The sequence below is a fragment of the Trachinotus anak genome, unplaced genomic scaffold, assembly GCF_046630095.1.
Source record: "Trachinotus anak isolate AG129_WGS33_773 ecotype Australia unplaced genomic scaffold, CSIRO_AGI_Tana_v1 ptg000016l, whole genome shotgun sequence".
NCBI classification, from domain to species: domain Eukaryota; kingdom Metazoa; phylum Chordata; class Actinopteri; order Carangiformes; family Carangidae; genus Trachinotus; species Trachinotus anak.
Window position 1 is genome coordinate 2793700 of NW_027273867.1, and position 14054 is coordinate 2807753.

The 14054-nt window shown below is 42.3% G+C and overlaps 1 protein-coding gene across 5 annotated transcripts in view; it reads left to right on the forward strand.

Moving 5' to 3' along the window:
• Positions 1 to 14054, forward strand: part of gabbr1b (gamma-aminobutyric acid (GABA) B receptor, 1b) — a 146272-nt gene that overhangs the window by 49819 nt on the left and 82399 nt on the right. For 4 of the 5 annotated variants that reach the window (XM_071499914.1, XM_071499911.1, XM_071499912.1 and 1 more), the window contains exons 3-6: positions 532 to 596; positions 849 to 987; positions 2905 to 3090; positions 3373 to 3390. In XM_071499914.1, the coding sequence (XP_071356015.1) occupies positions 532 to 596; positions 849 to 987; positions 2905 to 3090; positions 3373 to 3390 (408 nt within the window). Of the gene's footprint in view, positions 1 to 531; positions 597 to 848; positions 988 to 2904; positions 3091 to 3372; positions 3391 to 14054 lie in introns of those variants that run through there. The other variant, XM_071499915.1, reaches the window with a different exon arrangement.

The following is a 14054-nucleotide window of genomic DNA, read 5'->3' on the forward strand; positions in this document are numbered from 1 at the left end:
AAACATGTATTTATACTTTTCCTGTGGTACTTATATGTCGTACTGTGTCTATCATTGAGGAGGGACAGACAGATTTCCTGTCAAACGTCTATTAGTTATAATTAAAGTTATGTCATGATCTACAATGAGTTTTCCTCCGATTTAATCTGTAACACTGGATCAAAAATATATGATGGACTGTGTGAATCACTGAGGTGTTTTATAGCTGTTGGAAACAACGGAGGTGTATGGCTCAGAGGAATCAGATACATCAGACTTTGATCTGCCCACCGAACCTGTTAGAAGGTCAATTTGTTGTTGGTTTGCTCTTTTCATGGGGTTTGATTACCATAAGAAATACACAATATAATGCACCCACAGTTATTCTGTGAGATGTGGTTTTAAATCTCTAAATTGTGTGGCTGTCAGGATCCAGCAGCACTGCTGAAGCAGCTTACAGCTGATTAACAGGCAGCAGACTGAGACGGACAGGAGCTGGAGGGATGGCTGGGTGTTTTTTCTGCTCCACCTCACAGTGTGTCTCTCTTTCAGGTTGTGCTATCATCCGTCCTCCCAGAGATGGAGGGATAAGGTACAGAGGTCTCACACAAGAGCAGGTGAGGAATGACAGTTGCAGATACATACATATATATGTGTCTATGCATTACAGCATACAGCATTAGTGTTGTGGAAATGTAGCCTACATTACACTGGGTTTGTCAAGACAACAGGTAAACGTGGTGGATGAGTGGATATGCATTACAGCTACACAGAAAAAGTATTGGAGAATTTACTGTGTGTGTGTGTGTGTGTGTGTGTGTGTGTGTGTGTGTGTGTGTGTGTGTGTGTGTGCGTGTGTGTGTATGTAGATCCGTAGCGTGCAGGTGCTCCCAGTTGACTATGAGATAGAATACATCTGCAGGGGCAACAGGGTGATCGTGGGACCCAAGGTCAGGAAGTGTTTGCCCAACGGCACTTGGACCGACCTGAGCCAGGGCAGCAGATGCTGTGAGTGTCCACTCTGTCGTCCACACTGTATCCATCACTCATCCATTCATCTCCCACCTGAAACCTACGTGCTCCATCACTGAGTCCTGGGCCGTCTGCTCTCTTTGACTGCTTTCACAATGTCCTCACTGATTCGTCCCCAGTTTGCACCACAAGTCAACTCCCTTCCGTTTGTCTGTCATCATCTGAGGAGAGACTAAAACACACAGTAACGTCGTTTAAATCTCAGTTCACGTCAGTCTCCCGTATCGCCCCATATCCACTCAGTTCATGGGATATGCTCATTTATGAGGCGAGAACGATTGAAAACAAAACCTGAACTGAAAAAGGAAACAATGGCAAAGAAACAGTTTTAATGAAAATGTTGTACTGGCCTGAAAAAGGCATTACTCTGTGTCATCTGGGTTTACATCAGCTCTGTGACGGTGCAGAGTGGAGCACTGGAACCCATCTTGGACTTCAACTCAGACTCAAGTAATGGGGACTTTTCTCTGGTGACTCAGACTTGGACTCAGACTCAAACACTCCAGACTCGAGACTCGACTCAGACTTGGGTTTTAGTGACTCGACTGTATCAGTGGCTGACAGGTCATCTGTCAGCAGGTTATTACGACCCATAGTTAGGTTCTGTTGCTAGGCGACAACTAGTGGTCATAGTGATGATGACAGGAGCAAAGGGAAAACTAGTTTATAGTAGTTTATAGAGCAACAAAGTCCACGTCAGGAGGAGGTTGGGGTGGATGGATGGGTCAACAGGAATATGATACAGGAGATTCCCATGTGAAACTAGCAGTTTATGTTGGTTCTATTATCCATGACCGTTTGTTGTTAATATTGTAACCATGACAACAAAGATCGTCTAATGTTGAGGAAGTACTTATTTTAACCCAAATAACCCATGGCTGTTATTATGGTAACCATGGTGACAAAGGTAGGTATGCCGCTGTCAGTAAAGTCTGCATGTTTGTTTGTTATTGTAACCGTGACAACCAAGGTCCAATACGCCTGCCGCCATAGGGGTGCTATGGGTTGTATCAGAACTGGTTGGAGGACTGGTTGGAGGACTGATTGGAGGACAGGTTGAAGGACTGGTTGAAGGACTGGTTGAAGGACTGGTTGGAGAATAGTTGGAGAATAGTTGGAGGACTGATTGGAGGACTGGTTGAAGGACTGGTTGAAGGACTGGTTGGAGAATAGTTGGAGAATAGTTGGAGGACTGATTGGAGGACTGGTTGAAGGACTGGTTGAAGGACTGGTTGGAGAATAGTTGGAGAATAGTTGGAGGACTGATTGGAGGACTGGTTGGAGGACTTTTGTTCTCTGTCTGATACACTCTTCATTTTATCCTCACAAACCCAATTCAAGTCATGACCTGCCTTCATGTCTCACTGCACTCCCTTCACTCCATCTTCTCCTTCACGCCATCTACAAGGTCAAAAGATTTTACTTCACTGTGTTTTCTTTAAAAGTCCATACAGTCTAAAGGTAAAGGTGATGATAAAGCAGGTCTAGAGCAGGACTTTGTGATGTCACAACAAAGCAGACATCACTCTCAGCCATGCCGCAATCCCCGCCCACCTGGACCACCATCCAACCTTGCAGGATTTGGTTTCTCTGAGTGTTTACCTGAAATCTGCTATATTTTTATTGGATCGCTCAGAAAACACTCAGCCAGAGAGGTTCTTAAAACCACAAATATATCTTCTGGTGGATATCAACACTTCAGATAAAACACAGAAGAGTAAAATATGGACCTTTAAAGCTTCTGTGTGAAGGGTCTGAAATCTGCTGCCCCCCAGTGGCTGTATCAAAACCCACTCTGCAGCAGACAGCTGTTTACTGCTGCTGCCACTGTCGCACTTTATCAGATCCTCAGGACAGGTATCAAATAACGTCTCCTCTGTCTCTCTGTTCCAGTGTTGCTGTGTCCTCGTGTATGGACATCACTGGAAAATGGCCGGGTGTCTTCTTGGCCCCTGGGGCCCCCAGTGGAGGGGACGGTTCTGCACTACAGTTGTCTGCCTGGCTTCATCCTCATGGGGCGAAACTCAACACAGTGCAATAAGATGGGAAAGTGGGACACGCCCAAACCTGTGTGTCACTGTGAGTCCCTCCAGACACTGCATGGCTCACCATGTTCAAACCGAGACAGATTAATTACACAACGAGACATTTTGTAAGCAGTTCAACACAAATGTCAAAGACGTGCAGGCCTGACATTTTTACAACTTGAAGCAGCACTGTTTACATGTGTGTCAGTTAGTGGGTAACAGGCTAACATCATTTTAACATTAGAAGCCTCCTTAAGCATCTGTGTCTTAAGACTCTCTGTGTTCTCATCTGTAAGATCTAACTCTGTGTCACCTCCTCTTTTCTGTTCCCAAGATGATCGGCACTACAAAGGTAAGAACACTTTCATTCTTTACTCGTGAAGTTTCATAGTGAAGTGAGTGCTGCTAAAAAGAATGAGGCTTAATGAATCAGGATGAAATCTTTTAACTTTGCCACAGCTTCAATGCAGCCATGAGCTGTCAACATCACTGAGGCTGAGTCTGCAGGTTTTAGTCCCTGAGAGTCTGGTGATGAGTCAAACACACTGCTGCAGTGAGTGGCTGGACTGGAGACCAGTGATTTACCAACCCTGACAACTGGTTTGGTTTAATTCAATAAAAATACACAAATCACAAAACTAAAAGCATAGCAACCAAAACAGAAACATGCAGACTGAAACCAGCATGGAGAGCAGAAAACACCAACATTTATATAACTGGTTTTATGGACTATCACAGATAAAGTGGTGACACATTAAACACATTGATACATCTCTTTAATGATAATAATAAACTTTATTTGTGCAGCACCTTTCATATAAGAAATGCAGCTCAAAATGGTACAAGAAATTACAGACACCAAGTGCTTCACACAAAACAAGACATAAAAACATTCAAGTAAAATGAGATGGAATAATAATAAAATAAAATATAAATCATTAAAAATAAAATGTATTACAGAGATGCATGAACTCAAGTGAGGAATTTTTTCTCTAAGATGAAAAACTTTTCTTTTTTGCCTGAGTGTGCTCTCCTCATTTAAATAAAATTTTAATGTTTCCTCTGATAAAAAGTTTTCACATCTTTCACATCATGTAACTTCAACAGGTCCATCAGCTATGCTGCTTATCCTTTGAAGGTCACAGGGGGGCTGGAGCTGATCCCAGCTGACATTGGGTGATGTACGCCATGGTACACCTTTAGATATCCAGGTGCATTCAGGTGTTAATACACCAGACCTGCTGCTAGAAACTAAACCCTACCATTAACATTTACCCATTAATTAATTTCAAATGGTCTGCACCTACAGTATGTTAGTTCTTTTTTTAAATCAAAAAAAAAAAAAAAAAAGGTTTTCATGGATTTCCAACACATGATTTTAGTGCCTCCAACTTTTTATCTTCCAACACTGTAGTAAATTAGTAAAGCAGATTCAAGGTCTACTTTTAGGGATATCTTGTCAAACAATTATAAGAGTGTTCCACTGGGACTCAGTGTTAATGGAGAGGTTCACAGTTTTGGACATTGTCTCCTCCTGAAGAGATTCCTCTCCAACACGATCCCACTGTGAGTGATGAGGGGCCAGATCCACAGTCCAAGCTTTAAAGCTTCCGTTCACTCCCACTGCAGTCCACCGTCAGTGTTCATCAGAAGTATCCTGTGATGGTACTGGAGTGGGAGCGATGTCTCAGAGGATCTGAGGCCGGTTGTACAAAACACCTTAAGTTTTCTACTTTCTACTTTTCTACTTAAACCTTATGTGTTATGTTTTATACTATGACACTTAAGGTTTCATTTCTCCTTAGCTGAGGGAGTTGCTGAAGGGTGTTGCACTGAATCTCTTAAAAGTTTCCTTAGGTAAGAAAGAAAGCAATGAAAGACATTTTATAAGTCTACTGTTTCCATGGAGACTGTCTGTTGCTGGCATCAGCACTTGTGATACTCGTTATCATTTTTGGAAGGCAGTCAATGTTAAAAAACTGCACCACCATCTCACCCTCCTGTTGTTCAGCAGACGGGTGAGCGTGTTTGGTATGTGGACCTCGACTATAACTGACCTTTTACTGGTATTTTTTTCTTAAATACCTCAGTGAATGTTTTAAGGGAGAAGACTTGACCCCTGATGCCAGTTTGCGTCCATCTCGTCATTTGCAGTAGGCTTTCATCTCTGAAAACTAGCTCGACTTTCAGCCGCTTCCCTTGGTTCAGCTTCACCTTTCTGAGATCAGTTATGATGTTGCACCCTTTATTATACGCACGAGTTGATCCTTCCTCAGCTTGTCTGTCTGTAAAGCTCACCACGCAACACTGCCTTAGTGACAATGAGAACTGTGATTGGTCAGCAAGGCCTAGGCTTGTGTTTTTTCCTATCAGTGTCTGATGCTGGTAGAGATTGTTCAGAAAGGATGCAACTTGGAGTAAGGTGAGAAAAGTTTCTGTTATCTTCTTCTTTCCAATAACTGTCTCCTAGAAATGACCTTTCTATACAAAGCTGTAGCAGCACATGTTTTATAGGAAACATAATCTCTGATTGTTGAATAAATGAAGCTACATTTATTAACAGCAGCTGAGTTGCTAGGAGATGGTTGGGTGGATGTACAAAGATTCTCTAACAGGAGACCAGGTTGACGTCCAGTTCTGTCCTGTCTGTGGTTTGAGGGAGGTCAGTGGAAGATGGTGGTATTGGTTAAATAACAGGTTTTAACTTTTTCTGTATCAAACTGACCTGAGGTCTATTCCAGAAAGCAGGTTTAACAAACTCTGACTCCAACCCTGAACTCTGAGTTGATGAACCCTGAGATGAAAATTCAGAGCTCAGATCCTCTCTTCTGATTGTTTCACTGACCTGTTGTTACTAGAGCTCCAGAGAGAAGCCTGAGAGAGGAGATGTAAAACTACACTGAGATGGTTTTTGCTTTTTCAAACCACAAATATATCTTCTGATGGAGATCAACACTTCAGATAAAACAGAAATGTATTGCATTTATCTACAGCTTGACTCCCTTGTATCATGTGTTTCACTAATATCCCAGCAGTCTGGAGTATCCCAAATGAACTTGTTTCACTCAGACAGCTGAAGTCTTATATCAGCAGTAGCTTGGACTGCATTTGTCTTGTGAAGGATGTTGTGTTGCATTATGGGTTATGTAGTATGTCCATGTTTTGTGGGTTTGATCCATACAAGGGACTAAAGGTCAGGATGTTTCAGCCTCAGCTGCCTCTCTTAATAGATGCTGAAAGGAAAAGCAGCTTCATCACTGCTGGAAGGTGAGTCATCCTGCAGAGACAGCACTCCCATCTGATCTCATGGTGGCGATATTGTGCCACTGACATGACAGAGCTGTTTCCAGTTGCTTTCAAGTCTGTGGACGTCTTTGTTCAGAGGAGAAGTCATTAAGCTGCCATGCTGCTGATAATATCCTGTCAATAACCAAACAGTAAACAGCTGCTGTTGATAATATGATAATATGTTTTTTCAGGCATGTTCTAAAATTAGGACTTCCATAGGAGCCAGTACTGATAGCAGTAGGACTGCTATGGAAACACAAACAGGATTTTATAACCAGGACGACTATAAAACCATCCCTGAAGGTTAGAGGTGTGTGGTCGAGTGAAAATATGGTGTGATGCATGTTGGATGGTGCAGGAAACCAAACACAGGACGGCTGCCAGACATGGGGAAGACCAAGTAGACGCACACAGTTCAACAATGTTATCATCCAGCATGTATAATCAAATGTCCGCAGACATGTGATCAAAGTGTTATAATAATATAAGTTCCAGATGGAGAATTTGCAACCAGGCAGGGATAAACTTTAATTAGGTTTACCGGCTATGTTCACCTTGGTTCAGGAAAATATTTAAATTTTCATCTGTGAAGTTCACAGCTTCTTAATGTCACTGAAATGCAATGTTTTTTTTTAGCATTTGACCACTTTTCCATTTGCTTCCAGTATGACAGACAATGAGGTCAAGAAAAGAATTTTAAAACCTTTATTAAAAAAGAGTAGAGAAGACAGATGACCTCAGTGTGCTCAGTGGTACAGTAGCTCCGGCTCTGTTTGAAATACACTGTGTTTTAGACTCTTTTTTCTGGTCACTGTTTTTAAGGAATCCTTGACTTTGATTTATGTATGTGTAATCTGTTCAAATGAATCCAGTGTTTTGGAATAGCACCATTACAGCCAAGGCTTCCTGGTTTCTCAGGTGCAGTCTGATGAATGTAACCTTCACTGCTTCCTAACTGCTTGGACTTTAGACTGTATCTCCAGAGTCCAGTGTGTTACAGTTTCTGATGACTCCTGGATCTCTCCAGGGAAGTTTTATCTCCCTTTTTATTTACTCTTTACACAGCCAGGCACCATAACTAGCACTCATAGATCTTGAGCAGCAGACTTGTAGAGATGTGATGTGTGTTGCCTGAACCTTTACAGAATATTAAGAAAAATATATTGAGAGAATGAATAAGGAAGCATCACCAGTTCTCATCAAAAATAAGGTTTTTGATTTGCGTTGTCTTACAAATATCTGGACCTGAGACTGAACTGGTCAGAAAATGTTGCACAGTCTTGGTTGTCCTTCAGGGTCTCTAGGGAGATTTTAAATGTTTATTACCAGAGTTAGTGCCCTTGTTTTATGTTGTCGTGTGTTGTAGTAACAGTTTATCATCAAAGAGTTGGATAAAGAGATTGATTTATAAATGATTTGAGGCCTGATCCATGAGAAAAGGTTTTAGAAACTGTAACTGAGTGTTCAGACCAGACTTCAGTTTAATAGTCTGAGTGATGGATTGCCAAGATGTTCCACTGCTGTGAGACCTTTAAATGACAAATGATGCACGTTTTCTATGATGATGGATTTGTTTATGACATCATTTTCTTATAAAATGACACATTTAATTTTGATTTCAGCGACATCAACATGTCACTTTTTCTTTTCTTGCACTTAAATTTTCCAGCAAAAAATACATTAGTTTAATTTGGTCTATTTGCAACAAGACACACACACACACACACAAAAAAAAAAAATTCATTAAGGAATCAAAAAAAGAATGTGCTTATAAACAGAGTTCAAATTACAGGGGGCATTGGGGGGTCTGACCTCCCTCGTTCAGACTTGGACCCCCTCAGAAGAGGTAAAAACAATAGTTGGGGACATTGAAACATTTTTACATCTTTCTTACTTGTAATTGTAAATATTTTCCATATTCATGTCTGGAAGAATCTTATGATATGATTTCAGACACCCCTAATGTGGATCGTAGCGTTTCTTAACCTTGACGTTAGTTGATAATCTCGTCGTCCTGCCTCACTCCATCTGTGGCTCTGTCTTTAAGATGCACAGGGGCAGAGGCTGTAAATGTAGCAGTAGCTACCTATCTGGCTTTCTGTTACCTTCAGAGTTTCTGAATTAGATTTTGTCATGTATCTACTGATGAATGCTAATGTTAGCAAAGCCACTTCTCAATCTGCGTTCTCCTCTGTACTTGTGTTCTTGCGGACTTGCGAAACGTCATCAGTCACAGCCCAAGTACTGTTCCGATTCAAAGTCTGCATCTACCCAAGTACAGATCAAATATCCGGAAGTGTTTGATCTGCCAATTTCATTCAGGACACATTGGGATGTGACTTGTGTGGACTTGGGACAGCTAAGGCTTGGAATGTACTTGCTGTTTGACCAAGCGTTCGCACACACAATGGCTGCGTTGTGAACGAAAACTTGCTTCAGCATGACGCGGCCAGTACGCGTGATACAGGAGGTCTCCACTTGGGGGCAGACCACAGAAATTAGACCCAGAGTGGTAAACAACGCCAGTCTTGCATACTCATGTAAATAAATAACATGGCGACACTGGAAGAGGTCTGTATTTTGCTTTTGCTGCGATCGCGGCAGAAAAAGAGACAGCGGCACCATTGTAGCCGCCATTTCGTTGACCTTATCTGACCCTCTGACTTTACGGTCACTGTACTCGCAAGACTGCCCCTAGCGTTCATTTCAGTGTTGCATCTTGCATACGTGTCGTGTAATTTTTGGCAACGTGCACGACCGACGCACCAAACGAACACAGGATACACATGGCAGCCACAATGCGTATGCATACATGTTGTTAAAAGCAAGTATACTCCAGGCTTAAGTGTCCCAGAATGCGTTTCGTGCCAAAAAAGTGACAAGGGCGGAGAAACCGAGCCAGGTCCAAAGCTGTGACAATTTTCACCCTAGAACTGTTTTTATATCACTTCATGAAGTTCAGATATCTTGTCAGGCGAGACAGTGACCATCTAGTTTCTGAATCTGTGTCAGTTTATCCAGATAACGCCTGTTTGAAATTTGGTTGGGTGTTTTCGGGGATGTGAGGACCACCCTGCTGGGTGAGCTCGGCGGTCATGTCAGCAGCTCGCTGCCCAGCTCCTGAGGTCACCGGTCAGTGTGTGCTGTAGCCCCGGTAGAAAAGTGTTATCTCTGCAGCTCACTGGCAATTTACTGGTAGCTCTGTGTCTGTAGCATTTTAATTTATGATAAAATTGTACTTCTAGAAAATAAAATTTGGTCTCTGAGTTGAATTATAATATTTGTTGCTGCTGGTTAATCTGAGAAGATGAACCTAAAAATATGTGATTTCTTTAAAGATTCTGTAAAGCAGAAAAACATCACGGTCTAACAAATTTATACTGACATGGCTGCGTCCAACAGCTATATTGATTGTACACACACACACACACACCCACACACACCCACATGTGTTGTATATACAGTGCATCCAGAAAGTATTCACAGCGATTAACTTTTTCGTCATTTTGTTATGTTACAGCCATAGACTGTATATAAAAATGGATGTCGACGCTGGCTCCGGAAAATTAAGCCAATGCGGAAGTGCCTTAAACCTGCATTCTATCGAATGACCATCAGGGGCGACTCCACTGGTTGCAAAAAGAAGTCAGATTGTATGGAAGTCTATGAGAAAATGACCCTACTTCTCACTTGATTTATGACTCCAGTAAACGTTTTCATAACGAGTTTATGGTCTCAATCGCTAGTTTCAAGTCTTCTTCAATACAACATGATGTTCATTTTTTAAATTATAGTCCCATTTAATTTAAAATAGACGATAAAGTAGGATATGCATTGGGGCGTGGCTAACGTATGATTGACAGCTTGTCAATCAAGAGCACTCCCTTTTAACTATTAACTATTAAAAGTACTTTAACACTTCGTAATAAAGTTTACCTCGACTTATGGAAAATGACTTCAGATTCAGCAGCGCTGCGTAGCCGAAAGATTGATGCCGTTGTCAGGTCGACAGTTTAGGTGGGTGTGCATAGTGACCTTGGCTCTTAGGTCAGCCCCACCCCTCTTCTCCAAATATGGTTTCCTCTGGTTTCAAAAAATCAAGATGGCAGCGGCCAAATTGCAAACTTGAGGCTTCAAAACGGCAATTCGCAAACCAATGGGTGACGTCACGGTGGGTTGCCACTTGGTTACAGCCTTTTTCCAAAATGGATTAAATTCATTTTTTTACCTCAAAATTCTACACACAATACCCCATAATAACAAAGTGAAAAAAGTTTGCTTGAAACTTTTGCAAATATATTAAAAATAAAAAACTAAAATATAACATGTACATAAGTACAGTGGTATGAAAAAGTATAGGCACCCCTTTGAGGCTGCATAATAATTTACTCTGTCTTCACAGAAAATGATCACATTGGCATGCAATTCATTTTCTAATAAAAGCTGAGTCCTGGGGTATTTTCCAGACAAAGATTTTTAGTGTAGCAATATTAAGTTGTATGAAATTAAATCAGATGTGAAAAATAGGCTGTGCAAAAATTTGGGAACCCTTGTCATTATGTTGATTTGAAGACCTGTAACTACTTAGAACTGATTGGTTTGGTGAGATCATTAAGCCTTGAACTTCATAGCCAGGTGCATCAAATCATGAGAAAAGGTATTTAAGGTGGCCAATTGCAAGTTGTTCTTCTCTTTGACTCTCCTCTGAAGAGTGGCAACATGGGGGCCTCAAAACAACTCTCAAATGACCTGAAAACAAAGATTGTTCAACAATATGGTTTAGGGGAAGGCTACAAAAAGCTATCTCAGAGATTTCAGCTGTCAGTTTCCACTGTGAGGAACATAGTGAGGAAATGGAAGACCACAGGCACGGTTCTTGTTAAGGCCAGAAGTGGCAGGCCATGAAAAATATCGGAGAGGCAAAGGCGAAGGATGGTGAGAAGGTCCTGTGGACTGATGAAACAAAGATTGAGTTTGTTTGGTCATAACAAGGGGCGTTATGCATGGCGGCGAAAGAACACAGCATTCCAAGAAAAACACTTGCTACCCACAGTAAAATTTGGTGGAGGTTGCATCATGCTGTGTGGACAGTGCCGGTACTGGGAATCTTGTTAAAGTTGAGGGTCGCATGGATTCCACTCAATATCAGCAGATTCTTGAGAATAATGTTCAAGAGTCAGTCACAAAGTTGAAGTTACGCTGGGGCTGGATATTTCAACAAGACAACGACCCAAAACACTGCTCAAAATCGACTCAGGCATTCATGCAGAGGAACAAGTACAATGTTCTGGAATGGCCATCCCAGTCCCCAGACCTGAATATCATTGAAAATCTGTGGGATGATTTGAAGCGCGCTGTCCATGCTCAGCAACCACCAAACCTAAGTGAACTGGAGATGTTTTGTAAGGAGGAATGGTCCAAAATACCTTCATCCAGAATCCAGACACTCATTAGAGGCTATAGGAAGCGTCTAGAGGCTGTTATTTTTGCAAAAGGAGGCTCGACTAAATATTGATGTGATTTTTCTGTTGGAGTGCCCAAATTTATACACCTATCTAATTTTGTTTTGATGCATATTGAACATTTTAACAACACTGTTAATCCAATAAACCTCATTTCACTACTGAAATAATGCTGTGTCCATCAGTTATTTGACTGATCAAAATGAAATTGCTGATCCAAGCACCCAATGATTTATAAATGAAAATAATGGAAATTGTCAGGGGTGCCTAAACTTTTTCATACCACTGTATTCACAGCCTTTGCTCAATACATTGTTGAAGCACCTTTGGCAGCAATTACAGCCTCAAGTCTTTTTGAGTATGATCCTACAAGCTTGGTACACCTATGTTTGGGCGGTTTCTCCCATTCTTTTTTGCAGAACCTCTCAAGCTCCATCAGGTTGGATGGGGAGCGTCAGTGCACAGCCATTTTCAGATCTCTCCAGAGATGTTCAATTGGGTTCGAGTCTGGGCTCTGGCTGGGCCACTCAAGGACATTCAGAGTTGTCCCGAAGCCACTCCTTTGTTATCTTGGCTGTGTGGTTAGGGTCGTTGTCCTGTTGGTAGATGAACCTTCGCCCCAGTCCGAGGTCCAGAGCGCTGGAGGAACAAGCCCCTGCCCTCTCCTGTCTGCATCAGTGGGACGGATGTGGATTTAGTAGCGCTGGAGGAACAAGCCCCTGCCCTCTCCTGTCTGGATCAGTGGGACGGATGTGGATTTAGTGGCCTCATACAAGTACCTGGGTGTAACACTGGACAATAAACTGGACTGGTCCACCAATACAGAGGCCATCTACAAGAAGGGTCAGAGCCGGCTTTACTTCCTGAGGAGGCTCAAGTCTTTTCATGTCTGCAACAAGATGCTGCAGATGTTCTATCAGTCTGTTGTGGCGAGCACCATCTTCTTTGCTGCAGTGTCCTGGGGTGCGGGCATTAAGGCAAAGGACGCCAACAGACTGAACAAACTCATCAAAAAGGCAGAGTCTGTTGTTGGCTCTAAACTTGTCACCCTGGAGGAGGTGGTGGAGGAAAGGATGCTGGCAAAACTGCTGGTAATCATGGACAATCCCTCTCACCCCCTCCACAAAACACTGGACAAGCTGAAGAGCAGCTTCAGCAACAGACTCATCCAACCCTGCTGCTCTAAGGAACAATACAGGAAATCGTTCCTACTTACTGTAATCAGACTGTACAACTCATCTACCTCTGTCAGAGCCAAGATGACACAAGATGACTTGTCACACTTTGCATTCTGAATCACCACAACACTCCACTCCAAATACTAACCGTATTGATATTATATATCATATCATACAATATTTATATCCTTCTTTTTGCACTTTCTATTTACATATGCATATTCACAGTATATTATTATTTATGGTATTTATATCTTGACATTCTGTATTTTTATTTCTATTCTGTCTACCTCAGTATTCCATTCTATTGTATTTTTGTATTCTAATACACCGGACTGCTGTAACAACCTAATTTCCCTTCGGGGATGAATAAAGTCATCTATCTATCTATCTATCTATCTATCTATCTATCTATCTATCTATCTATCTATCTCTGGAGCAGGTTGTCATCAAGGATGTCTCTGTACATTGCTGCATTCATCTTTCCCTCGACCACGACTAGTCTCCCAGTTCCTGCTGCCGAAAAACATCCCCACAGCATGATGCTGCTACCACCATGCTTCACTGTAGGGATGGTATTGGTCAGGTGATGAGCGGTGCCTGGTTTCCTCCAGACACGATGCTTGGCATTCAGGCCAAAGAGTTCAATCTTTGTTTCATCAAACCAGAGAATTTCGTTTCTCATGGTCTGAGAGTCCTTCAGGTGCCTTTTGGCAAACTCCAGGTGGGCTGTCATGTGCCTTTTACTGAGGAGTGGCTTGCATCCTGCCACTCTACCATACAGGCCTGATGGAGGGCTGGAGAAATGGTTGTCCTTCTGGAAGGTTCTCCTCTCTCCACAGAGCAACACTGGAGTACTGTCAGAGTGACCATCGGGGTCTTGGTCACCTCCCTGACTAAGGTCCTTCTGGCCTGATCGCTCAGATTGGCCAGGCGGCCAGCTCTAGGAAGAGTCCTGGTGGTTCCACACTTCTTCCATTTACAGATGATGGAGGCCACTGTGCTCATTGGGACCTTCAATGCTGCAGAAATGTTTCTGTACCCTTCCCCAGATCTGTGCCTCGATACAATCCTGTCTCAGAGGCCTA